The 27,083-nt window shown below is 37.3% G+C and overlaps 1 protein-coding gene across 3 annotated transcripts in view; it reads right to left on the reverse strand.

Annotated features, from left to right (window-relative positions):
- The window catches only part of NLN (neurolysin), a 181,968-nt gene that overhangs the window by 55,765 nt on the left and 99,120 nt on the right, over positions 1-27,083 (reverse strand). For all 3 annotated transcript variants that reach the window (XM_037026144.2, XM_073235642.1, XM_037026145.2), the window contains 4 exons: positions 17,621-17,807; positions 17,160-17,288; positions 15,817-15,953; positions 3,271-6,816 (listed from right to left, as the gene is read on the reverse strand). In XM_037026144.2, the coding sequence (XP_036882039.2) occupies positions 6,682-6,816; positions 15,817-15,953; positions 17,160-17,288; positions 17,621-17,807 (588 nt within the window). In that variant the 3' untranslated portion in view covers positions 3,271-6,681. The remainder of the gene's footprint in view (positions 1-3,270; positions 6,817-15,816; positions 15,954-17,159; positions 17,289-17,620; positions 17,808-27,083) is intronic.

A 27,083-nucleotide genomic window follows, 5' to 3' on the forward strand; every position in this document is an offset into this window, starting at 1 on the left:
AATCGGGCCCCCCTAAAAGGAAGAAATATACTGCAGTATATAAGAGCTTGATAAATGAAGTGTGAGAATTTTCTCTTTTTGCCACCTGATCCCTGACTGAGCAAAACAGAGAATAGCCTCTGGCTGAAGATTTTATAATTGAGGCTGAGGCAGAGTAGGCCATGTGCATGTTTAGAACAGTGATTGCATTGTGAATTACAACAGAAGTCCCACTTGTCAGTCACACAAATGTTTAAGACCATAGAAAGGCATCTGATTTGGGACAGGGATGACAAAATGGATCTTTTGGTTTTCCCCACTTTGCCCTGAATACAAAGGGACTGATGGCTGCTTTGTTCTGGGATAAGGTCTTTCATTCCTTTCAGGACCTCCCCAATCATTAATACAGAAAGAAAATTCCTGTCTGGAATCATTCCTACCACTTTCTGAAAGAAGTAACCTTTAGTCCATATCACCCAATGGGGCAAAGAAAGCAATATAAATGCTATCATGCCAGGTTTTTTCTTTGTTTGCTAATCATCATGTTGCCTCATTTATCATTAGTGACAGCCTCAAAGTTAAACAATTGTAGTCAACAGTATTAACAAACATGGCTCTTATTTGACAATACTGTCAACATTTAAAATGCCTCTACCCTTTGAAACAGGAATTACTTTTAAGCATTCATTTAACAGATAAACTGATAGATGTGGCAAGTGATATATTTACAAAGATAATCTTGGCAGCATTGTTTGTAGTGTCCAAAGGGTGAAAGGACCTAAATATTCATCAATGGGGGATTGATTAAATAACTCATTATACATTTATACAAGGAAATGGATCTAGTTCCAGTCCTTGTCATGAACCTTGGAACTCTTTTAAGTTTTTTCAGTCTTTTATTGATCTGCTTAATTAGCTGCTATCCCTACATAAGGAAGTTATAAATAATAGGCAGTAAGGGACTGATGATTGAGTGCTTTTCCTTCAGCACTTATTAGTATGAATGGAAAGTTACCAAACTGATGGAGGAAGTAAGGAATCTTGACTAATTGGGGGCTATCTCTAAACACCTCAGTGGTCATCTTAACAGCTTGTTTACTACATTTATGGGATCTATCAGTGCCTCTTGGGTATATTACACTTACCAAGTCAAGAGGAATCCAAAACCATTCCCCTCATGTCTAGAGGTTTACAACCATTTGATCACAATGTATAAAAAATGGTTAGACTGAACATTTTCATCTCTTGCTTGTGAGGCCCCAGGGCCTAAGAAACTCCTGGATATAATAGAGATGGGAGGACACCATTTAGTCCCACTGCTAACATGCTAAAAAGAGAAAGTAAATGATTTTGTTAGAAATACGTCTGCGGTGGCAGGTGTCATGGTAATCATAAAGTTTTGTGACAAAAAGGTCTAGTCTAGTGTACAATGGGGTCAATCAGTGTTGGGGAAAAACAACAGAATATTTTTGTACATAACTTTCTTTTATAATTTATCTCACTATTATGAATTTATGTGTCTTCCCCACTACATGGTGAGCAACTTGAGTTCAGAATTGTCATTTTTGTATTCTCAGTGCCAAGCACATATGGGTGCTGTATAGTCTTCAAATTGAATTCAAAAACAAAAGGTTGAAAACAAGCTGCTTAAGGCAGTTCTCAAATTTTTCTAATGAATTAAAGGGTCCTTTCCCTAGAAAAAAATACATATCCATGTACACAAAAACTTCAATATAATTTCAGGGCAATCATGGACATTTGTTCTCTCCTTTTCTCTCCCTCTCAGAGATCTTTCAGGGAACAAGAGATTCTAGATTAAGAAATCCCTAGATTTAAATGCATAGTCATAGAAGTAGAGGAATCTTTAGAAGCATCCCTCCACTTTTATTTTACAAAAAAGCATGTTTTTTTCACCTACCTCATACAGAAATGCAGTATGAAGGAAAAGGGCCCCTGCATGTGGAAGGTGTAAAAAGAATTTATCTATGTAGTTTTAGATTCATTTATAAATTAGATATCTTGCTATTATAGTAGAAAAATGCTTCCCTGTAGCAAAAGGTAATTTTCCAGAAGGAATATTTATTTCACAAACATTTATTGACTGTTTACTATGAGTAAGGACAGGGGATAGAAAATGAATCACAAATCACAATATGCATAAGAAACTGGGTTTCTGAGTTTGATTTTTGCCCCTTGTATGTGTAATGAAGATAGTGGTAGGTGGAATGGGCACAGAGCAACTGTAAAGAAGAAAATGAACCTTTATTCATCTATAAGGACCTTTACATTTATTATGGTCATACACAACTGTTAGCCTCCAATTCTCAATGAGCATATTATCCATAAGCAGTCTGATAATAGCCTCTGCGTACGCACTGGATGAGGAGTAAGGCAACACTTAGACCATCCCTGCAGTGTGAGGCAGTTGCAGCCTTCTAAATGCCATCTTCAGGATCCAGGATGTAAACATTTCTTTCACCTGAGTGGTGTTTTTTGATGATCATTTATTTGTTGGATCTGAAACTTTGGCTGAGACCTCAGAGCTGATATGGCACCAATGTCTACTGAAAGGAGGAATCTCCTCTGTAACTCACCTGGCAGCCATAGGCTTTGTTTGCATACCCACTAACAGCAGCAGAATGGATTTGTAATCAACAATAATTATTAGAAACAATTCCTCATACTGATCTATAGCCCCCTTATATATTTGAACCATTTCTCTAAGCTTTGCCTTCTAAAGCAATGCAGAATAATAGTATTTTCTCTTATATCCTTCAAATGTTTGAAAACAGCTGTTACTCATATTTCTGAATTCATCCGCAGACTGAACTTCCCTAATTTTCCTATGTATTCCTCTTGAGAAGTATTTTCAAAGTCCTCGCCCTCCTGTTCCTACTCTGACACTGTAATGCTAGGCTGAAGCCTGCTTCAAGTGCAACCCCTGGAATAGAGCACGACATTCCCGCTGTGACTCATCTTACTGCCCCAGGGTCCAGAGCGATTCTCTTGATCTAGACACATCCTTCTCCCAAAACACTCGTACAGGCTTTAGGTCTCATGCTTGTTCCCCCCTCAAGGTGTTCTGTAGTGTGGGCTTATATTGGAATTTGGTTAAATAAAACTGCCAGGTTTTTTTCCTGAGTACCACTCTCAAGTCAGGTTTCTCCTCCTTCTACCTTGGCAATGGAATGTGTCCAATTTCATCATGAATTTACCTCAGCGCTGAAATAATTTTAAATCTTAACTTATCATATTTAACCATTCCAGTGTTATCTGTAAATCTGGTAATACCTTCTGTGGAATTTCTTGAGTCTTCATCCAAAAGACTGGAAATTGTTTAATACAAATCATTATTCAATGATCTCAGGTTGTTCCAAAAGCTAGGAGCCCATCTGGCTAACGATTATCCAATCACAGCCTCCATCTCAGGCACAAAGATATCAAGTGTCTTGTTGGATTCAGCGAACACTGTATCTTTAAATCAGTCCAAGCCATAGTTTCTCTGACGACAAATTCTAGAGACATCTTATCATGGCAGTAAAATTTTAGGTGAGCCTGCGTCACAGTCACCTCTTCCTGTCTGGTGCACACACAGTGGGTAGCCATGCTGGACCTATATTTTATCAGGAAAGGGAACTAGGAGGTAAACACAACCAAAGAAAAAAATCACGAATACTCACTGGAGGCTGTGGGAGGAATTGTGTTCATTACTCCAATTTCTCAAAGACTTTTTTACGAAGTCTCCATTTTTAGCAGTATTGTGGGTGTGTTGGAAAAGGCTACACTGATCTAGTATTTAGATTTTTAAATCTTTATCCTTGTCTTGACAGAGTTGGTACCAGATAATCACCAGTGGAAGTATCTCCATTAAAGGTGACTGAAAAAGTAAACTGGGCACTGTTTTTCAAAGAAAATGAAAGCATGTACATCTTTTTTGCCTTTATTTCATCAGACTTTCATAAGAGAAGGCATATTCAATTTTGAGGGACTCCCCAGTTTCAGATGGGAGACACGTAACTGTAATGTGTTGAGGAAGAGGCTTTGGTCATTGCATCTATTCTGCTGAGAGAGTTTCTCTTTTAACATTCTTTTAACTCTAAATCCTTGGAGCACAAAAAATTCTTTTTGTGCAGGGCAGAAAAGCAAAAAATGAAAAATGGTCATAAACAAACCAGCTGATCCACTGGGCACGATCACTTCACAAAGGCTAAAGGCAAAACAGTAAAGTAGGAAGTTAAGTCATTCCCTACTAGTTAAGGCAAATACACAGTACAAAATCATATCTTTTTTTTAAAGAGCTACTTTCCCTATTTTGGCCTATTACACAATGCAGTTTGTTAAGGCTAAAGATCTATGCATATCCCCTTTTCATCATACTAGTTTTATAAAGGTAAAATTTTAATGTAAATAGCTCAGGTGATAATTCTTTAAGTAATTTTTACTTTTTTACCTAGGTAACATGTAATATTTGTACTAGAGGAAAAAAACCTGTACTAGGTGGAATAACATCATGACTTTTCTTTTTCTTCTCTGTAGCATATTAAAATTAAACCTTTAGGAATCAAGATTACTACATATTAACATAAGGTGTTGAAGAAGTTGCCCTTACCAACTTAACGATGTCCCTAAAACCTGGAGCAGGCCTAAATCTCTTGGATCAATACCAAGACAGACTTTATTATATGTGGTTCAGTCCATAAAAGGTCAGTCAGTTACAAATTTTATAGTCACCCATCACTCAGAATGCTTCACTGATACTCTATGCTCTGATTTAAAAAAAAAAAAAAAAAGCAGATGGACGGCCACATTCAAAAAGGTTTTAAAAATAAGTCCCTAGTTTTGGATTATGCAGGAGAATAAGCATTTGATTTTGTTCCTGTACTTGTGGTAGATTTTAATATTAGATGTGGAGACTATCTAAAAGAACACCACAGAACTTTTGTTTTCTTATGCATTTCAGTCATAACATTGAAGTATGAAAGAAATGTGAGTTCTTTCTTGTGGATAGTAATGCAACTTTATTGTGTGCAGCCTTTTTCACACCAAGTATTTGTTTTTCCATGTGAAAAAAGTGAAAATTTTAAATGATAAAGTTCTTGTTAAGGAGACATATTGGGCAATAGAAAAAGCTGAAGAAGAGTTTTTGTTTGAATCTGGAAAACAGAACAGTCTGGGGAAAAAAAGATGTGAGAAAAGGGCCACAGGTTGCTAAGACCAAAACAACTGCTTTGGGGGAAAGAAGGGATGGTAGGATCTCATGTGGATGTTTAATGTATTTGCTTGACAATAATAATCCCGTAATTTTTTCTGTGTCGCTATAGCTCTTATTTTTTCATGGTATCTAGAATTTCATTACACATAATATATATATATACTTTTATTTAGCACAAAGTCCATCTGGACTACAGAATAGAAGTTCTAACTTTGTCCCTGGCCAGCAAAGTCATACATAAGGTACATAGTGGGAAAGAACTGAAAGACCTATTAGAGAACATTCAGGTTTTTTTTAATGAAAAAAATTTTATTATCCTGCTTTGGTTTCTTTACTGAAAAGAGGAAAAATAAGCACTGTGAGTTTATTGCTCTGCTATAAATTGGAGTTTAGGCCCACAGTTAAGGAGAGTTAAAGAGAGTTCCAAAGGTTCATTTAAAATAAAAGTCACCAGACAAAACAGGTTACATAGAGCCTCCTCCCATGGCTGGGTTTGAGCACACTTAACATTTTGGAGCAGCTGTCCTCAAACACTTCTGTCCAGATCCTGCTCCTCTTCTGGAGTTTCTAAACTCTTTATGCCCCATATCAGCTTAAGCTCTCCACCCACTTGCTCTGATTATCCATTTGTGACATATTTACTTGCCACTTAAGGTGAGGTGGCAGTAAAGGAGGCAAAGTCCTACCGCTTATTAGAAACATGAGAAGAGAAACATACCTTGGACTTGCTTTTGTGTTCTCGTTGCCAAATAGGAAAACTGATCATCTTGTATGCCAAAATGGTAATGAACCTCTAATAAAAGATCCCAAATCCTCTAACACAAGAGACAAAAACTTGCAAGACACATTAGGCCAGTTCAATTAAAACTGGTAATTTTTTGGTTCTCTCTGGCTGTACTTCAGACAGAAAAGACAAACCCAAATGGAGGAACATAATTTAAGTGTGGCAGAAAGTTGGGAATTGTAAGGCCTGAAATACAAAGATAAATGCATTACTGAGCATATTCCCCTGGCCATGACATATGCAGGCAAAGAGGTCACACATTACTGTGAGGCAGAGAGTCAAAGTTGATGCAGGGTTTCAAGAAAATTTTACCACAGGAATGTGATGATTTATTTATCAAGTACGAAACTTCAAGATAAGAAGGATCAAATTATATAATGTATATGATTCAATTAAAAAATCTTAGCCCTCTTGTATTATATTACCTAGGTTTTAATAGTAAAAAATCAAATTACATTCATATGAAGCTTTTATAAAAAGAAATCAAATCCATTTTTATGAAATTTTATAGTACAATTCTTTTCTAATGGGTCTTTTCTTAGGTCACAGTATTTATAATTCCATTTACATCTGTATTTAAAAAAAAAAAGGCGGTTAATAGAAATCTAAACTTTCATTTGCAAAACTCCCTTCAGTTTCCAGGCCAGTAACACATGGTGATGTGGACTTGTCCTCCAGACATGGACTGCTACCAAAGATCCCCAGTTTATGGAGCATGCAGGCCTCTACTCATTAGGAATGCTTTTTGGTTTGGCTCACGTTTCAAGAAATTCTGGAGCATGTCCATGCCGTCCAGAGATCCCCCAGGTTTCAGGATTAGGTTTCTGTATTTCATTCCAACCTAATAAAATAAAACATCATGGCTAATAATTCATGATTATAGCAATTTTACAAATCTCTAGATGCAAAAGAGAAAGGGGTAGGGGTGAAGAAAAAGGGACTTGGGCTTTACTCTGTCTGGATGTTCTCTTTTGCCTAGTCCACAGCTCTGTAGTATTTATTATCTTGGTACCTAAAAGATCTGGAGCCTCGATCTCCAGTTCTCCATCCTCCCCTTTATTAATGTCTTGTCTTAGGTTCTCAGCAGTGAGCTGACAGTGTGACCAAACAAACAAAAAAAGTCAAATGGAACAGATAACTGGTTCCTATTGGTTACCCAATCTCAAATGTGATTTCAAAAGGCTTAGCAAACAAGTATTCAACAAGGCTCCAAACTAGGGATCTGTGTACCTGGAAACCAGTGTGGCAATTGTCAAAATGGCTAAGTTTTTATGAGGGGCCCATAAAAACCTTCTTCCTTATGGATGGGGCTTGGGCAACAGCACATCCCGTGTGTAGGGTAAGAGATTTCTGTGGCCCAGAACTAGGAGTAAGGACCTTGGTAAAGTTTTCACTGAGGATGAGGTCTGGAATTTTAAAACATATCACAGTTCCTCTGCCTTTATTTACATAAACACATGAGCAAATAAAGTGAAAGAAAACAACTATAATTCAGTATCAGTGTTATTCTGTATTTTCATTGTCCTTTTAGGGAAGCAGGGCAAGACAGTTCAATGAAGCATAATTCAAAATATACACATAAAATAGTTCACAGAGTAACACTCCCAAATTTATATCTATTATATCATCATTTGATCAGTAAGACTAAAGTATTTTTGAGTATAAAAACAGCTAGAGAATTTCTAGAGACAAAAGTAAACTAACTTTGACCTATAACAGTGATTCTGCTTTTAACAGTGATACTGTAACTATGAGACATAAGTCTACAAATAAATCTATAAACTATTAAGGAAAATAAAACGTGGATGAAGTCTCCCAAGTTAGATACAAAATTATTTAATGTCCTATAGAGTCATAAAATCAAAACTTTTGGGGTTATCTTTTGGTTATAAACAAAATAATCTGCAATTTAGTAGTCCTTTACAGGCTAACACCTAACTTCACAGTCAGGGTCCTAATCAGGAATAAATAAATAGTTGAACAAAGTTACCTTCTCATAAATTCTAGGGCAGCACTGTCCAATAGAAATATAATGTGAGCCACATAAATAAATTTTCTAGTATTCACATTTAAAAAAGTAAAAACACCAAATAGGTAGAATTAATTTTAATAAAATGTTTCATATAAACCAGTATATCTGTAATGTTATTTCATCATATATCAATATAAAAAACTATTAAGATTTTTTTTTAAGTTCCCAAAATTTACTGTGTTTTTACATGTGCAGACATCTCAATTCAATTCTTCAGTTGCACTAGCCACATTTCAAGTACTCAGAAGCCACATGAGGTCATATTGGACACATGAAGGGCCTAAACATAAAATGATCCTTAGAAGGGTTGTTAGACAATGTTCTAGTATGACATGGAAAATACATATACTTTTGCTTTATTTAAAAGTTTGGATAAATTTTCTTAAAAAGGGAGGGACGGTAATCACTGATATCTGACTTCCTGAAAACTGTGGCAACATGGGCTCTGCCAGGCTGAATTTTCCTTAGGAAAAAAAATGACGCATCATTTCTTGTTTGGTCTACAGCAGTTCATTACTTTTACAATAGCAATCTAGAACCTAAAATGTTAGGGATGGCTGTTCTTGTCATAAACTTTATTATTCTAAGAAATAGTAGATGAGAGCTCTTGAGCCCAATCACAGTTTACCTCCCTACCCTTTCTTTCATTGTCCAATATGTGTAAATTTGACTAGTGCTCAATTAGTAGGGGAGATGAGGGCAAGAAAGATGGTGTTCTCTGGGTATAGCAAGCACTACAGGGAGAACTTAGAAAATGTGAGTTAAATTTATCTGTAGAATCATAAAAATATTTAAATTTTTATTATGGAAACATTTGAAATATATACAGCAGTACAATGAATCCTCATGTACCTATCATCCAACCTCAAAATTATTAATATTTATCTGCAGAAATTCTTAATGCTCAAGATTGAGGCCCTTTTATGTGTAAAAAAGACATATTTTATTCTGCTAATATTATAGGAACATTAATGAAAATCTAAGGTAAAAAAATAAATCACCTATGATGCTGACATCTGACAAAGAATTCTCATTTTGTTCAGAGAACTATAGTTTTTGGTAGTAAAGAAAAGCACGAGCATTTGGGGGGTTGTGTGGTGCTATGCAGAGCCAGCATATCTCTCCTCTGAATGGCAAGGTCATTGTAGAACAGGGCACTGTTTAGTCTCACAACATATTGGCTCAGTACAGCTCAAGTTCTCCTCTGCTTATGGCTCCAAACAAGTTGATTCAATTTCCTGAATTACAGAGCAATGGTCTTTTAATAGTTTCATTTCCTTTGCAATGAAGTTTGGAGAAGAGTTTAAGAGTCATTTTGGTAATAAGATCTTGCTGTTCTCCAAAAAAAAAAAAAGTTAAGTGAAATTTTGTGTTTTAGGAAGGTAGTGGGCTCTCTGGGTGAGAGAACACGGTCTGGGAGTCATGCCACAGGTGGAAAGAGTCCTGCCATCAGTTGTTCTGCTTTGTTTATAGAATAAAGAAACTTTAACGGCGAGGAAAACAGAAAGAGAAGCTCTAAGACAGCCACTAACATTTTTCATGCTAAAAACATGCTTCAGGAGGATCTGCATATCGTAGGAGCTCCTATTAACTATTCCATGAAGGAAAACCAGGATACTCTGTGGTTTTTCAGTTCTGGAAGATTCAAGTGCATCTTTTGGCAACTGTGCAAATCCTCTCTAACAGTGATGTTTTCTAAAGATCAGGAGTTTGGGACTCAGGCCCAGGTTTGAATCTTGACTTCGCCTCAGTTGTGTGACTCTGGACGATGGTTTCCTTGTCTGTAAAGTGGGAATATGCCTACCTCCTCAGTTTATGGGCAAGCAGAGGATATGATTCCATATAATGTGCACTCCCTAGTATAATGCCTGGCACACAGAGGCAGCAATACTCCTTCATAGTTATCTATTCCTCCCCTCATACTGCCCCTAAGCTCAGTTTCTCTTACACAATGCAGAGAAACAGATGCGTCCCTGGTCTGACATTTCCTTAAAATTAGTTCAGTCTCCTAATAAAGCTTAAGAAGGCACAAGAGAGTTTATCTCCACTATTAGTATGAAATAGAATATATAATTCAGTAGGAATATTGAGTAGGAGAGACAAGGCACTCATTTTATCTAGGAACATATACCTTTTACTTGAGGTGATATTTTAAAAGCAATCATAATTATCTGAATGAAGGATGCTCATCATCTGTTAGTAATGAGATGATGCAAATGGAAAACAGATTGGGTCTCCTGTTATCTCTGGCATTGCTGAAGCAGCACGTGTAAGCTCCCATGGCCCTGCCACCATCCTCCTTCCTGTGTGATTAACTCTGGAGAGTAGAGCCAGTGTTGTCTCCCTCCAACACTGAGTAACAGGCATCAGAGCAGAAGCACCCACCCAAAAGACAGGGGATGATGAAGAACAGGCTCACCAGCTAGCTTTGAAAGTGGACTTTGAGACGTTTCTTTACACAGCCTATCCATAAACTCCTTTTCAACAACACACCCTTTGTTTTCTATGAGGGTGGGGAGATCGTGGGTGGAAAAGAATACCTCTGACAACAAAGGAGGAGGGAGGGAGGCAAAGACTGGTCCTGGTAGTCAGGGAGATGGAAACAGGAACAGGAGTAGCAATCTTTGCTTGATTAGAAGGGGCCTTCTGGAAGGATTAGGTAAAGGTTCAGTTCTGAGGATGGAAGGATAAATCTTTATGAGGAGAGAGGAGATCAGGAGAAGAAAAGTATTAGTAAGTTTATGGGAGGTAAGCGGATGAGGGGGTAACTACCAGACAGGGCCTAACAGGTAATCATATGTAACAATAATACTTAAGTGCAACAGTTTTGAAGCAAAGGAGGAACACAGATGAATAAAACAGTTCTTATTACAAGTTCCTTATGATCTGGGAGGTGAGATAAAAGAAATAGACAACAAAGCCAGTTATTAGAGCTCTCAAAGAAACACAAAGGAGGGCTGTGAGAACGCAAAGGAAGAAAAACTGCTTCCAGTTGGTTGGGATTTAAATACTCCCAATAAGTGGGTTAGAAATCAATCCCAGGTCCTTCCATTGTCCCTTAAATCAGGCAAAATCAGAATCTGTTAGAAATGGCTGAAGTTCTCCCGTAGCAACACATTATAGCAGGAATTGGGCCTAGGATTGTTTGAAAAACCCTGGGACACTTAACTGTATGATACATTCTCTGTCAGAAATTTTTTTTTTTGTTTAACCAAGATACATCATGTTTCTGTGTCTGTTGTTGCGTGTAAAACACCGGCCACTTACAGATGGCATTACAGATTAAAATACAGTTAACACATAACTCTGGACTTCCTTGATATGCCTACCAGCAGTGGTACTTGGAAATATTTCTTCTTCACTGATGGAAAAAACAAAGCTTAGCAATTTTTCTTAATGCAAAAGAGGACGATAATTCTAGCATAACAATAATTGTCTTTGAATCCACAATGTCTATTACCACTAAGGAAGTTTTCCCACAATGAAGTTGCCTTATAAAAAGAAATGGCCCTAGTTAAATTGCCCCCATTTCTTCAACCCCATGATTAGCTGCTGGATTTTGAAACTGTGTTTGGTGACCTTAAAGAGTTCCTAGACCTTGCTGGGAAGTGTTAATTGCAAGCAGTTCCCCTTGCATAGCTGTTTAAAAGATCAGCTGGGAAAGTAAAAGACACTTCTGATAATGAGACTTCTTCATGTTCTATTTGAAACAAAGACTTCAGAATATATTAAACAAACTACTTAAATAGCTAAGATGTTTCATCTATTTACTATGAAGCGTAAAGAAAACTATTGATAAAACCAGAGGTAGCAAACTTTTAGGCTATTACAGGTAAGGGGCTAGTTCTAATACTTTGATAGAGACCCTCAAAACAGAAGGAAAATCATTGCACCATAACATATTCTATTGCTACTGTTTGGTATTCAGAAGACTGCAGGTTTATATTTGACCCTTTCTATTACTGTTTTCATAGTAAGTAGCACCACTGTATACAGTTCTCCTTGCCAAGATCTGAAACAGTTCTCAGAGCAGACCCTGAGCTTTGCAGGATGGCATGAGGCGACAGAGAGGCCTGGAGATGTTTGCTTGTTGATAGCAATGACCAGGACCAGTAACGTCAACAACATGTGATCTTTCAGCTCCCAGCCTCTCTAGAGCTTGGGCACTCAGAAGAGTAGCTCCTAACTCCTGGAAAGGTGATCCTGCTATCTTCTCCCAACGCTTCAAACACGTACGAGGGAGGGCCAGGGCCTCGAGACAACCAAGTCGGCAGATACACTGTGATTGCTTTGTTATAGCAGGTGGATAGCCGGACGTGAACAGGGAGGGGCTTGGAGACCTTGGCCAGTGTTTACATTTCTCTAGATGCTTGTTTATATTCTAAACATTACCTGTAAACTGTTCTCTCTGGATATGGGAGGCAGGGTATAGATAACAGACCTGCTAAAACTGATTGATTCCAACATGGAGACGTTGACCCTGACTTCATCTCAAAACACATTATTTGCTTATTAACAGAGAAAAAAAAACATGCCTTCCTGTGCCTTGACAGTTCTGAGGCAGACCATCTAAGGACAAAAAGACGATATTACCCTGTCACGGAAATCCCCTCCCTATTCTGAGAAAACCCCACCTATCCTGATGAATATTCCAACCTCTGCTTAAACTCCAGCCATGAGACCACCCAACCCATTCCCACGATGCTACTCACCTCTGGCGTGTGCCTGCACTCCCTCCTTGTTTTACAAATACTCTTTGCTTGTACCTGCTCAACCTGCTTGTGAATTCTTTCTTGATCAGAGTCAAGAATCCTCCACCTGGATGAGGTCTCACCTAGCCAGCAGGGACATCTTCCCAGACTGCATTTCCCAATAACACTTTGATATCCATGACTTCAGATCTAATTCAGTATTTCTTTATACCATGAAAATAGGTTTTCTTCACCACACATTGTTGTGATGACATAGTTGTGATAACATAATAATGACCTATGTTTTTGTAGAATAGGATTGTTGTTCCAAAATATTAACTTTGAATAAGTATTTGAACTTTGTAAATCAGGTGTTATTTTAGAGCAAATATTTGTAAAAATTTTAAAAATTGCAAACAAACAAAAGCCAACAAACTCTATACTGTAGGAGAGAATAAGATGACTATTTAAACAGTTGTCCCAGCATCTGCCACTGCAGAGGAGGCTTGGAGGGTGGGGTGTAAAGGGATTCTCCTTGGCCCAATATTGAAGTAAGATTCACTACTGCTGTGACAGCAGAAAATGAGCAAGAAATGACATGACATTCCACAGTATTTGACAAGAAAGAAAAAAGAAGGGATTAAAGCCAGATTCTTGGCATAAGATGAATAATGATACATAGCACCGTTGAATTCAGAATTTTAGTAAAGCTGAAAATTGTACCAACTCCAAGTTGTTGGGAATCTTGCTTTTGCCAAGTCCAAGTTCTTGCTTTCTCCCAGCCCCTTTGTCTAAATTAAGAGTAGTCCTGCTGCTTGCCAAGCTAAGAAGCTTGAGAATGAGAGGAAGTACACAGAATCTTAATGGCAGGGATTGCTTCTGCTGGCCCTGCCAGTTCCTTGGGGTCCACTGGGAGATCAGTCTGTTGGCTGTGACCCTCACAGCTGGAGGAAAAGGGGTAACAGCGGAGGGTACTGAGGAAGTGGCCACGTGAGTGGAAGCACAAAGGAGGTGAATGAGGAAGCTTAGTAGAAGAGGTACTATAGCACTGATGCCAGGAAGTCTTATCAACTAATTGTATCTTCACATATTTAGCTCTGGTGTCTCTTTAATCATTGTTTTATTTCTGCAATAATCCATGCTCAATACAAAAACACAGAAGAGCTTCATAATAAGTACAGAAAAATATTTAATAACCACTCACAAATATACCACCCAAAGATAATAACTGACAATATTTTCATGTACTTTTCTTGTAAATATACATTTTAACATAAAAACTTGCATATTATGGTATAAAATATTTTACAACTTATTTTTCCCCACTTTGTGTAATAATTACATTAAACATTCCATACATAAGAAAAAGCTTAGGGAAGCCTTTCCCCCATGCCTGAGGCCACTCTTTCCTTCCTTCAGAGGATGGAAAGATCACATTTGATTTGGTTTTCTGGAAGATTTCATAAATAGTGGCCATTTGAGTAAAGCCTTTAAGAATGGTAGGATTTTTGAGATGTGCATACATTTTTAGATGGAAGGAAGAGAATGAACAGATTTGTGAAGGTGGAAAGACCTATGAGAACATACAAATTTGGATGATACACAGGGAGTTCTGAGAAGGGAGGGGTTTGATACTAAGCTAAGGGCTGTGAATAAGGAGAGGAATAACAAGAAGCAGGAAGTCCAAAAAGGTAGGGGAGGGCTTTGGGGGTTAGAGATTGGGTCATCAGTGATAACTTTGGAGAGAGTAACTTTCCAATTCAGCTGATGGAGGCAAAAGCCAGGAAATACAGGTTTGCAAAGGCTGTTTCTAATACCAAGAAATTAGGCTATGAAAGGAGAACAACTGAGTAGCAGCAATGGGGTTTTCAGAGTTAGTAACAATAACCCCAGTTTTTCCCCAAGATGGCCAGTATGACTTTGTATCAGAGACACCTCCTCTGAGAAAGAAGGAAGGAAGGTAGGTATTGCAGTGCAGAAAGAGAAGGAAAGATGATGCTTCTCTCTCTCAGTGATGTTAATTTTCTTAGTAGAGAGGACAGAGGTTGTGGGACTTGGGGAAATTAATAAGGGAGGTAGAGCAGGGCTGCAGAGTAACAGTGGGTGTCCAGTTCAGGTTGGACAGCATGACTTTGTAGTGGGGAGTGTTAATGGACTAATCCGATCTTCCCTGACCACTGTAGTTGGTTGGACAGGGAATGGAAGGAGATTTCAGGTACTTAATAGCCTGGGTAGGGTGGGATAGAAAATGGAGTGATTGGGAAGGCTAGTGTATAGAATGGAAGTGCCCTGGAAATGTTTTTTTCTTGGGGATGCAGGGGGAAGGTGGTCTAAATTACATCAGTGTATTTCAGTGCTCATGTGTAAGGCACTATGTAATCCAGAAACAAAGTTCAGGGAGCCAGTTTGTTGAAATAAGCATGGAGAGCCTAATTTTGTTCAATTGTTCTTTTAATTTCTGAATTGAACAGAATGAAAAACACACTGGAAAATGCATCAGCCCTAAAAATAATCTCACAGCTGAGTCTTCAAGAAGGGTGGAGACTAGGGACTGTAACTCAGGGAGGTTTGGCTGGCAGCCACCTGGCAGCCAATTCACTGTACATGGAAAGGAGTAGTTCAGGTTAGTGAAGCAACTTAAATTACTTAAAGGCACTTAGGTTACAAACTGTGTAGTAGGTGAGATATGCCAGCCACAGAAAAAGGGTACCTCCCACAGAAAATGTTTAAAGAAAGGGTGTAGAGAATATCAAAACATATGCACAAAGTAGTTTACTTTTCTCAACCTCCTATAAAACTAAAACATTGGATGGCACATGTCAAAACTAGCACTCTAAATGCTCAAGTGCATAAACAAAGCTTGAATTTTAATTATGCAATGTATTAGAATGTTAATAAGCAAGAAAATATGGTTTTTCTTTTTTTTAACTTACAGAATCAATCACTTGTACATCACAACTTAATGATGTATTGTGATTTGACAGGATGCAAGACTTTAAAAGCTAAAAGCTGTTACCAAATCTTTCACTCTAAAATCTAGGTGCCATAAATACTTTCACTAGGATTTTGGGGGAAGGAGCAACTACAAAATTAACAAAACAAGAAAACAATACAATACCTCTGGGTTCATTATCCCTTCTTTTTTAAAACAGCTGTAAAACATGTCCATAGAAAATACTTCACTCCAAAGATATCCATAATACTGGCCATCATATCCCCCTGCCAAATGTCCAAAGGTAGCTGGCATATTTGTGCCTTTAAAGAAAGATATATTTCAATCAATGTGATGGCAAATGTTAGTTACCAGGTCATCAGCGAGCTGAGGTTTCCCTATGGGGAGTCCAGCTATGGGAGGAGAGAATGGTAGGATCTCACCTCTAGTACCCTCTAGGTTTGTGTGTGCCCTTGGCCAAGATGTTTACAAACTTCTTTCTTAGGATGACTCAGCCTCAGAGCTGGTTTTGGCCCTAAACTCTGGAATGCCCAACGAGAGTTTCAGAGGCTTGCCTACACCCATCAGAGAGCTCAGTGTTTCAAAACTCCTCAGCAGTCCTTTCTTATCCCTTAGACACAGAGGTATCTTACAAATAGTCTAATACCAAAGCCAATTTTTTGTCACAACTCTTTATATCTAAAATGTGTCAGAATAGCACTTACTTTAGGTTCATAATACTGAAAAAGAAATCGTTACTTGAAAAGCTAAAAAAGGCTTTTACCAAATCAATCTAGTGCTTGGGTTACTTTAAAAAGGATTTTGTCAGCGTGGCCTGAGGCACACAGTTGCCTTATGGTCTACTATAAACATATCACATAGGGAAGTGAGGAGCCTAGATTGACCCAACTGACTATTTTGACCTTTATTATATCTATAAATGTGAGTGATTCATTTAAGTAACAATATCCTTAGTGAAAAAAGTCATTGGGCCAACTACATATCAGGTACAACCACATGTTGGCTTAAAATATTTAAATGTAAACACATATATGTGTGTACCTACTGATTTATCCACATGGAGCTCATAAACATCAGGTTAGAAACTGCTTGTCAGTCTGTCTCAACTAATCTCATAATCAGAAATAAGTTAGAAGTTTGTGCTTCTCTCTAAAACGACCCCTTCTTCCAACTTCTTACTGAAATTGGGAAGTCATTGTGCGTGTAGGTGGGGAGAAGCCAGGTATGCCACATCTGAATGGCTGTCTCTGCTCCAGGGTGGAGGCAAATTGCTCATGCCTGATTACACTAAAATGCCACAAAGCTGGGGTCACCTTCCTTTCAAGCACATCTGGACAGAATAATTCATATGGACATAGTAAGCTTATCTGAAAGTCATGGCCTGATTACAGAAATCAGAAACAATTACATCAGGTAATCTGCCTGACAAACTCCATCTTCCTTGGCAGTGTCGGGAGTATACCCTGTGCTTTACAGAACAATGAACTCAAGGCACAGTATTTACATACCTGGAGTAGCTGCAACACCTAAAATTTCTGTGCAATATTTGGCATATTCACTTGCAGCATCTTGCGATGTGTTGGTGTGGAGAGACTGATCAACTTTGCTCAAAACAATCTGGCGTAAAGTCAGAAGACCTAATAACACAAGAATGTTTGGGCATGTTTTGGAGAAGAGAGAACTATGTGTTCTAATATCACAAGATCATTGATTAAAACAAACAAACTGATTCCTGCAGTACTCATTACAAAATGGGAGCAAGACATCTCATTTAAGATTTAAAATATTTTTTTTTCTTGGATATAATCTCATAGTTCAGTATTTCAATATATTTACTGGTCTTCCCTCCCCATTTTAGCACTCCTGGTGTACTAGCATTATTAAAGGGTTTATAAGTTCTATGGAAGAAGATGCCAGCAATTCTCCAGTAAGCAATTCTATTTTTCTTTTCTAAAATTATAAGTCATACCTGTGTTGACCAGTCTAGAAGCAACAAGTTTTTCAAGCAGATCATCCATAATAGGCTTTCCATCTTTATAATGTTTTGACAGTCTTCGAAGGGAATCAATGTCCCACACCCAATTTTCAAGCATTTGTGATGGCACCTCTACAAAATCAGTTTCCACATTTGTTCCACTAAACCGTGCAAAATCAGTCTAGAAGGTAAACATAGAAGTCTTTTTTTAAAGCACTGAATGTATATTTGGTGAATTATAATTAAGATTCTCTAAAACTAAAGTCAGATTCAGAGTCAACTGCCCCTTTGAATGAAGGGTTAGGATACCTCAAATTTAAATGAAAATAAAACACAGCAGCAAACTGGTCTGAAAATAACCCCCAAATACTCCATATTAAAGAATATTTCATTCTTTTGAATCATAGACAAACTTGGAATAATCAGGAAATCATAACGAAAAAAAATCAGTCTAAGTTTAAACAAGCCTTAGGTTTTGAAAATATTTGAAAAGATTTTACAAAAATATAAAAACTATAAATTATAAAAACTAAAAAAATTTTGAAAATAATTTTCCATTAAAAATAAGAAGGAGATCCATAATCTGGACAATTTCTCCCTACCTCCCCTTTCCATTCACTTACTTTTGTCTGTGCAATACATGTTTTTCTGGGACATTTACCCAACTAGGACATCTGTAGAATGGGGGTTATCATTCTGTTGTCTTTCCCTGAACCTGTCCTGTTTCCCTCTTCAGAAGTTTTACATCCCAGTCTTCTCTCTCTGACTTCATCATCTCCCAGCTCCACAGGGAAGGAAAAGGAAGAGGGACTTAACCACCTGAGAAGGCAGCAGATGGGATGCCAAATCAGCAGCAAATAACTGTTCTGCTTTAGGCCCAGGGCGGAGGCACAGATGTCAATGCCATCTCACATTCTGCCTTCCTCTCTTTATGCAAAATGTTTTGCTTGACTTCCCGTTATAAATGTGCTGAGTCTAGATATAAATAGCTGCAAATACTGTAGGGCCAAGGGAAACCAAATTCACTAGGTGCTGGAATTAGGCCACCCGTGTTTGAGGAGATCCTAGTAAAAAATTCTTACAGGGAAAGAGGCAAGAGTTCCAAAAAACCTGAGTGCTTTGTCTCTTTCTGGTATATAATCTTCTAAAAATACCTATATCCTATTTTGAAAAATACAATGTTATGCAATAATTTTAATAGTCAACATCCACTGTGATTTTACTATGTCAGCATTATGCCAGGCCTTTTACATGGATTATCTGATTTAAATTCTAAAACAACTGTATTAAGTAAATACTGTAATCTCCATTTTGAGATAAGGAAATTGAGGCATATTGAAATTCACAGTGGAATTATGATTTGAACCCGGGTGGTCTGACTCCAAAACCCAAAATTTAAAACACAAATGCTAAATGCCTCCCTATCTTACAGAAAAAAGAAAAAAAAAGTTAAATTACCATTTTACAAAATGACTAAATCCTCTTTGAGGGGATATAAAGTGGAGAAGTCATAGTAAACTCACTTGCCTTTATGTGAAGAGTAAAAGTGAAGTTTCAGTGTATGTCCTTAAAAATCTGATTTACTCTATATACTGGGAGATTTTTCAAAGATCAAACATGAGGTTGATGTTTAAAGGTCAGCCTTTGAAACCATGTATCCTGGACTTTGGATTCTGTAACACTAACTACATAATTTTCTAAAGATCATAGTTTTTAAATAAGTACTAACAGAGCAAATAAAGGCAAAATCATACCATGAGTTACTAATAAATATATTTTGACAACAATATAAATTTTGTAATCCTCCTTATGTGAATATTGTTCTGTCAGTACTTGTAGGTTATGGGGAAAATCAACCCCAAATAACAACAAAACACATGTGTGTGTTTGGAGGTGGTGGTGGTGGTGGTGTTTCAGGACCTGGAAAAACATGAACAAACAAATAACTAGTGAGCTAAAACTGAGGAAAGTAAGAATTAACAGTTACGTCAGGCAGAGTAGAGAAGAGAGGGCTTATTCTAACCAAAACCATCTTGTAGTTGGAAAGAGAGCACAGCAAATGAATGAACAGATCAACAATGTCTTATAAAGAACAAAAGGAAATGTTTGCAAGTAGTAAAAGCTAAAAATAACTACCACTTACAAATTTCCCATAAGTCAGTTGCACTGTTTCTCTGTGCACCCCTTGAGCAATATCATTTAAATATTTTTCAAATGAGAACAAAGAACCTAGAAAATTCTAAAGCTCAGTTTCTAGCAAACGACTAAACTCTAAATGAGAGAAAGGATTCCAGAGTCAGCCTCTGTGTATGCCCTCATGCACACGTGGGGGAGTCTTAGGCTCTAGCAACCAGATGGGGACCCAACAGGCAAAAGGGCATAGCTACTGTGTTACTGTATCTGTGGAGTAGCCAGCAAACATCACTCCCCAGTTTTAAAACTGTGGGTTCTACCATTTGATCAATAAATATGAGAGATGCCCTCTCAAAAAAAAAAACAACAAAAAACTGTGGGTTCTAAAGAACCTTAAAAAGTACTCTATATAGTTTTTAAAAAGAACAATCTAAAAATATTGAATATAGTAGCTTATGGGCCGTAGAAACTATTGATGCTACTGTACTTCCCAGATAAAGCAGAGTATTATAAAATAAGCAGAAAATAATCCAATTAAATAATTTTGTGGATAACACTTCAAGAAGTTTTAAGGCATTATTGCTGCAGGTAATATTTCGACAATAAAAGCTTAGAAAATAATGTAAACTTAGATTTCTCTTTCGTTAGAAGTTCTTGAGAGAAAGGAAGCTGTCTAAAACTATGGTTTTTCTTTATTACCTTTTTAAACAGACAATAGGATGCCTAAAATATGTTCTGTTACGGAGTTTTACAGATAACTTAGTGCTACAGAGATTAAGGTCTCAATCAACACAACACAGTGAGAGCTGGATCAAAATCATATAAACTAAAGCTCAAAAAGTCTTGTGAGCTTTTCTTGTATTTAAAAACCAAGTCCTAAGCATTATTGTTCTAATCAAGAGACCTGTTGCTTTTAGTGGTTACAACTGAAGTCTTATTTTACGCTTTGAAATCAGTTAAGTTTACTGTGTTTAGAAAAAGAACAGGCCTCAGGAGAATTGGCCTTGGCTGCCTGAGGTGATCAGCTATTGATTTCTTAGCAGTCATCCTATATTCTGACCTGTCTGATCTACCCCTAAATTCAGGAATGATGGAAAAGTTTATGTAACAAAGCACTAGAGAAAGAAAAGTGCCACAGTCTTGCCATAAATACAAGGTTAAAAGTCATACTTTTATCTTTGCATATACCTAGCATCACTGGAAGTAATAGTAATAAAGAGAACCTTTGTTAACTTGTTATTTATCTTCCCAGCAGCCCTGCAGTTGAACAGGTCAGTATCACCACATCACTTAAAAGACATGGAAAATGATGCATAGTCTGCACAAATCTTGAATATTGTTATCTTAAATTCACAGGCTTCTTCCCCAACAGGGAGACTATACCTTCCTGACTACTGCTTTTTATATATAAGTTGCTTCTTTTTAGATGAAAACAAATGTAAGTACTGAAACTCAAGTGCTTGGAAGGTTGGACAGTATATATACCTTACACAGCACTGTTTTCTCCAAAATCCAGCACATGCCCAGAAAGTTGTTGATGTTCAGTCAATAAATATTTGTGAAGTAGATAAAGTTGTGAGGAGAATGTTTCTGTATGAAGACCCAGCTTAAACAACTCTGAGATTGTCTTTTATTCTCATACTTGACCTCGCTTAGCTTCCAATCTAACATCACCTGTATTCTTTCAAGAATTTGAAAGAATTTGTATTTGTATTATTTTACTTAAATATATTGTTTTTAATGTAAACATTTTTACATTTCATGTCCTCAAAACGAACTCTAACATGTTCAAGATATTATCTTTTTTTTCTTCTGAACCCCATCCTACCATATCTAGGTAGGATGTAAAACAAGTCAGACATAATAACCAATACCTCTGCTTCTAGGAAATCAACTGAACATTTCTCTTTTAAAAATATTTTTTAGTTATTTTTTAAAAACACATGTTGAAAATATAGTAAGCAAATGAAAGAAATGACTATGTCCCAAAACAGAAATAAACAACATATAGATCACATTTGGTTAATGACTTCAGAATTCACATTAACATACACATGTGTATATGTGCTTATATGTGTATAAAGAAATAAACACAAATAAAATAACAAAAATGAGATCCTAAGAGAAATCACTTTTAACATTGACACTGGAAATATAGTAAGATTACTATATATACCACTGACACTGGTAACAGTGTTCCATGAGCACTGGCTACAAGGCTGTTGACAGGTGCTCACTGTACTTCATGGCTGATACCTAAAAGTTCAAATCACACAGAGGGAAAAATGGAACTAGGTATACTCATTCACTCTACACAAGCTTCCATGAGATTAATTTAGAGTGAATGCCATTTAAGAAACAGGAAAAAAAGTCCACCCAAAAGGACTATGTACTTGGGAGACCAAATTCAGACCACATGACCTAGAGCATGAATTAACAGTGCAAAGAATGGTTGCAGGCAATACATAGGGTGGTGAAGAGCACTGACAGTCAGACTTTGGTGAATCATTTAACCTTTCTTATTTTCAGTTTTCTCCACTTGGAAATGGGCAAATAATAGTATAGTAATAGAAGTAGACTGTTGAATCTACTTCAGAGAATACTGTAAGGATAAAATGAACGAATGAATGTAAGCGCTGACTAATGCCTGGCACATAGTAAGTGCTTAGTAAATCTGGGCTGCTATTTTTCTTCTTGGCCTGTCCAGTTTGCCAAACTAGGTATGGTCTTGGCAATCTGACTAAGCTTGCCCAAGGCTTCCTCCAAGTATCTATTCCTTGGTGTTAATGCTGAAAATAAACACATATTTCTCTTCAACTAATCTCCCCCTACTCCCAGTACCCTAAGTTGCTCACTCTCAAGTTGCTCACTGTTCAGGAATCAAACTTCTAAGTAGGCAGTAATCATTAAAACAAATTAAAAACAAATAAAAACCTTTTGGTTTCCGATCACCTTCCATAGACCCGTACCTAAAACCCATTAAGAGTGAGCATTTGTGAACCCATTTAAATCTGAAAAGACAGTATTTTGCCTCATGACCATGTTTTTTTTCCCTCTTAAATTACGACTTGTGTGCTACTTATTGATCCTAGAAGAGTTGAGTCATATATAAGTATGGTTACAAGAACACTTCAAATATGTATGGTACACTATACTTTCCCAAGGACTGTCTCACAAATATTTAATCTCACCAGCACCCCAGGGAAGTAGGTATTAGTATAGTTATCCCCATTTTATGAATAAGAGAAATAAGATGGCTCAAAGAGGTTGAATAACTTGCCTAAAGTTACATAGTCAGGTCCACAAATACACTGATGATTTTTAATCCAGTGCTCTTGTCATAACACAGGGTGCCTTCCTGAGATAGAGTAGTTTATTTACAATAGCATCTACTTCAAAATATTTAAAGCAGACAAGATGCTCTATTTAGTCTCGTGACCAAATTAACAGAGCATTTAAAATCACACAATTTTTCTGCCCTTCCATCCCTTTCACTATTATTTATTTATTTATTCATCCCTTTTACTTATAATCAGTAAGTGAATTATTAGTAAGTAATCACTGTGATTCTGCTGTGCTGTTTTAAAATAATTCTCTTTAGCAGTCCAGAACTCACTACTGCTCTTAATGTACAAACCAATGAAGATACCACAATGGAGGCTGTTAAGAAGAACTTTTCTTTTTTGCATAAGTTCAAAAGGCCAGTGGTTACTCAGAGTCCAACCACAATAAAGCCAAGAAACGGGAACAAATACTATGATACCACCTCTTGATCACTATCTCCAGTTATCTACCTTGTAGTGTAAACACAAGAAAATAGGAGTGAAACTCCTCTCCTGAGTGGTGAGATAGCAGATATATTGAACTAGTGCATCTACATGTTTGAAAACTGGATGTTCCTGCTCACACATTCCAGTATTACTACTACAAGCTTCAGCAAGCTCTCCTGGTCATACAGCTCACACACTGCCACAATGGAGAATTCAAACACTGAGTTGCCGTATTTTAAAGCCAATCAACTAAATATGTATGGCAAATCTTTAATTCATTATATATTTCTCAGAGAAGTCAGAATAAAATTCTTATTCACTGCCATTCAGTTTAGGCCAGTACAAAAAGTTCTGAAATTATAATAAAGCTTCAAATATGTATACGTCTGTGCCTATTATTTTTAAGAGAAAAGTATAGGTTCCAAATATTACTGCCTTAAAAGTTGTTAAAATGTTATATTTGAAAGGATTAATAGACAAATAGATTTTTCAAAGAAAATCTCATGAGGGGATGACCATCCAAGAGACTGTACTAACATGCTCATCATCTATATGACACACTTTGCATCCATGAAGGAGGTTAGGCAAATTCTATGAACTGAATATAGACCAATTTCCAAAGAGAGACATCATATACATGTGAAATACCTATATATTTTTTCAGATATATGCTATCAGATATATATCATCAATATATATATATTGATTCATATATATTCTGTATTCATATATGTATATATATATAGCTCGGTCATATATATATATATGTATTTTTTCTTTTTTTTTTTTTTTTGAGAGGGCATCTCTCATATTTATTGATCAAATGGTTGTTAACAACAATAAAATTCAGTATAGGGGGGTCAATGCTCAATGTACAATCATTAATCCATCTCAAGCCTAATTCTCGTCAGTCTCCAATCTTCTGAAGCATAACAAACAAGTTCTTATATGGTGAACGAATTCTTGCACAGTGAATAAATTCTTACATGGTGAACAGTACAAGGGCATTCATCACAGAAACTTTCGGTTTTGATCATGCATTAATGACCTATAAACAATCAGGTCAAATATGAATATTCGTTTGATTTTTGTACTTGATATATATGTTGATCCCACATTTCTCCTATTATTATTATTATTTTTATTTTTAATAAAATGCTGAAGTGGTAGGTAGATGCAAGATAAAGGTAGAAAACATAGTTTAGTGCTGTAAGAGGGCAAATGTAGATGATCAGATGATCAGGTGTGTGCCTATGGACTAAGTATTAATCCAGGCTAGACAAGGGCAGCAAGACATCCACGGATGCAGAAGATTTCTCTCAAAGCAGGGGGGGTGAGGTTCTGAGCCTCACCTCTGTTGATCCCCAAATTCTCACCTGATGGCCCCCCTGCGACTGTGCCTGTCTTAGGTTGTTCCTCCCTTGAGGAATCTTACCCGTCTCTGGCTAACCAGTCATCTTCCGGGGCCATACAGGGAAATGTAAAGTTGGTAAGTGAGAGAGAAGCCATATTGTTTGCAAAGGTTAGCTTTTTACTTCTTTGCAGATTTATGCCCTGTGGCTTCTATGCCCAGCACTTGTCTCGAGGTATCTTTACCACCTGGAGGAATTATGATACTCGGTAAATTCGATATGAGGCACGAATTCTATTTAAGTGTTGTAATTAGGAAGGAAGAAGAAAAGCTATAGATGTAGCATATGAAGGAAACATGGGAGGATTGATTATTTCTTTGACATATCTTCTTGTAGAGTACCTTAAGTATGTATAGGTTTTAAACTACTAACTAATTTGCACACACATATTAACATAATAGTAATACGGTGACATAAACAAAGCAAATCTATAATTACCATCCATCTCCAGTGAAGCCAAGAAAACCATTTAGGCACCCTAGGCATTTGTGAAAATTTATCTATGATATGATGGATATTGTCCAATTGTACTTGAACCATCAGACAAATTAAAGCAGCCCATTTCTGGGATCTGTTCACATCCCATATGTTCTTTTAACCATAGATAGTCTATAGTCATGAGATTTTGGAGTGCTACAACTTGCACCCCTCCCAACTCCTGGTTGAGTTCCAACAGTACAGATCCGGTCAAATTCGTTGTCTCACTGTATGCACATGCCAGCCTAGACATCTCCCTCCTCATTCCTATGGCAAGTCCAGGAGACGGTGGGCTGGATGCAGCCACAACCTCAGCATTGTCTGGATCCCTGTGGAGGCATTTTGATGATCATCCCCTGGCACAAGTCCCCCAGAGAGTGCTGATGCCGGAAGCTCCTCCTCATATCGTATCTTAGTTCATTTTCTGGGTATCCAAGCTAGGCCTTGATCTTCTGCATAGAAACAAACAGACCCTTTGCCCACACTTTGACATGCCCTCTATACCACTGTGCAGAACTCATTGGAGGTCAGCACACAATAACTGCTTTTTTTTTTTTTTTTTTAATTAAGAGAAAGGAATATTATCAGAAAAAAGTACCTCCATAGCTGATCATCTGACACCCTTTAAGTGATCAACATTAAGGATATTTAAAGCATGCGTTGATCTTTGATTTACCAATAGTTTTATCCTGTTAAGGAGTAATCCCCCTTTTCTTTCTTTCTTTCTTTTTTTTTTTTTAATTTTTAATCTACACCTACATGAAGAATACTATGTTTACTATGCTCTCCCCTATATCAGGTCCCGCCTAACAACCACATTACGGTTACTGTCCATCAGCTTAGCAAAATGTTGTAGAGTCACTACTTGTCCTCTCTGTGTTGTGCAGCCCACCCTCCCCTTTCTCCCTCCCCCCCATGCATGCTAATCTTAATACCCCTCTTCTTCTTCCCCCCTCTTATCCCTCCCTGCCCACCCATCCTCCCCAGTTCCTTTCCCTTTGGTACCTGTTAGTCCATTTTTGGGTTCTGTAATTCCACTGCTGTTTTGTTCCTTCAGTTTTTCCTTTGTTCCTATACTCCTCAGATGAGTGAAATCATTTGGTATTTCTCTTTCTCTGCTTGGCTTATTTCACTGAGCATAATACTCTCCAGCTCCATCCATGTTGCTGCAAATGGTTGGATTTTTCCACTTCTTATGGCTGAGTAGTATTCCATTGTGTATATGTACCACGTCTTCTTTATCCATTCATCTACCGATGGACATTTAGGTTGCTTCCAATTCTTGGCTATTGTAAATAGTGCTGCGATAAACATAGGAGTGCATCTGTCTTTCTCAAACTTGATTGCTGCGTTCTTAGGGTAAATTCCTAGGAGTGGAATTCCTGGGTCAAATGGTACGTCTGTTTTGAGCATTTTGACGCACCTCCATACTGCTTTCCACAATGGTTGAACTAATTTACATTCCCACCAGCAGTGTAGGAGGGTTCCCCTTTCTCCACAGCCTCGCCAACATTTGTTGTTGTTTGTCTTTTGGATGGCAGCTATCCTTACTGGTGTGAGGTGATACCTCATTGTAGTTTTAATTTGCATTTCTCTGATAATTAGCGATGTGGAGCATCTTTTCATGTGTCTGTTGGCCATCTGTATTTCTTTTTTAGAGAACTG

Source organism: Manis javanica, chromosome 1, assembly GCF_040802235.1.
Source record: "Manis javanica isolate MJ-LG chromosome 1, MJ_LKY, whole genome shotgun sequence".
NCBI lineage: Eukaryota > Metazoa > Chordata > Mammalia > Pholidota > Manidae > Manis > Manis javanica.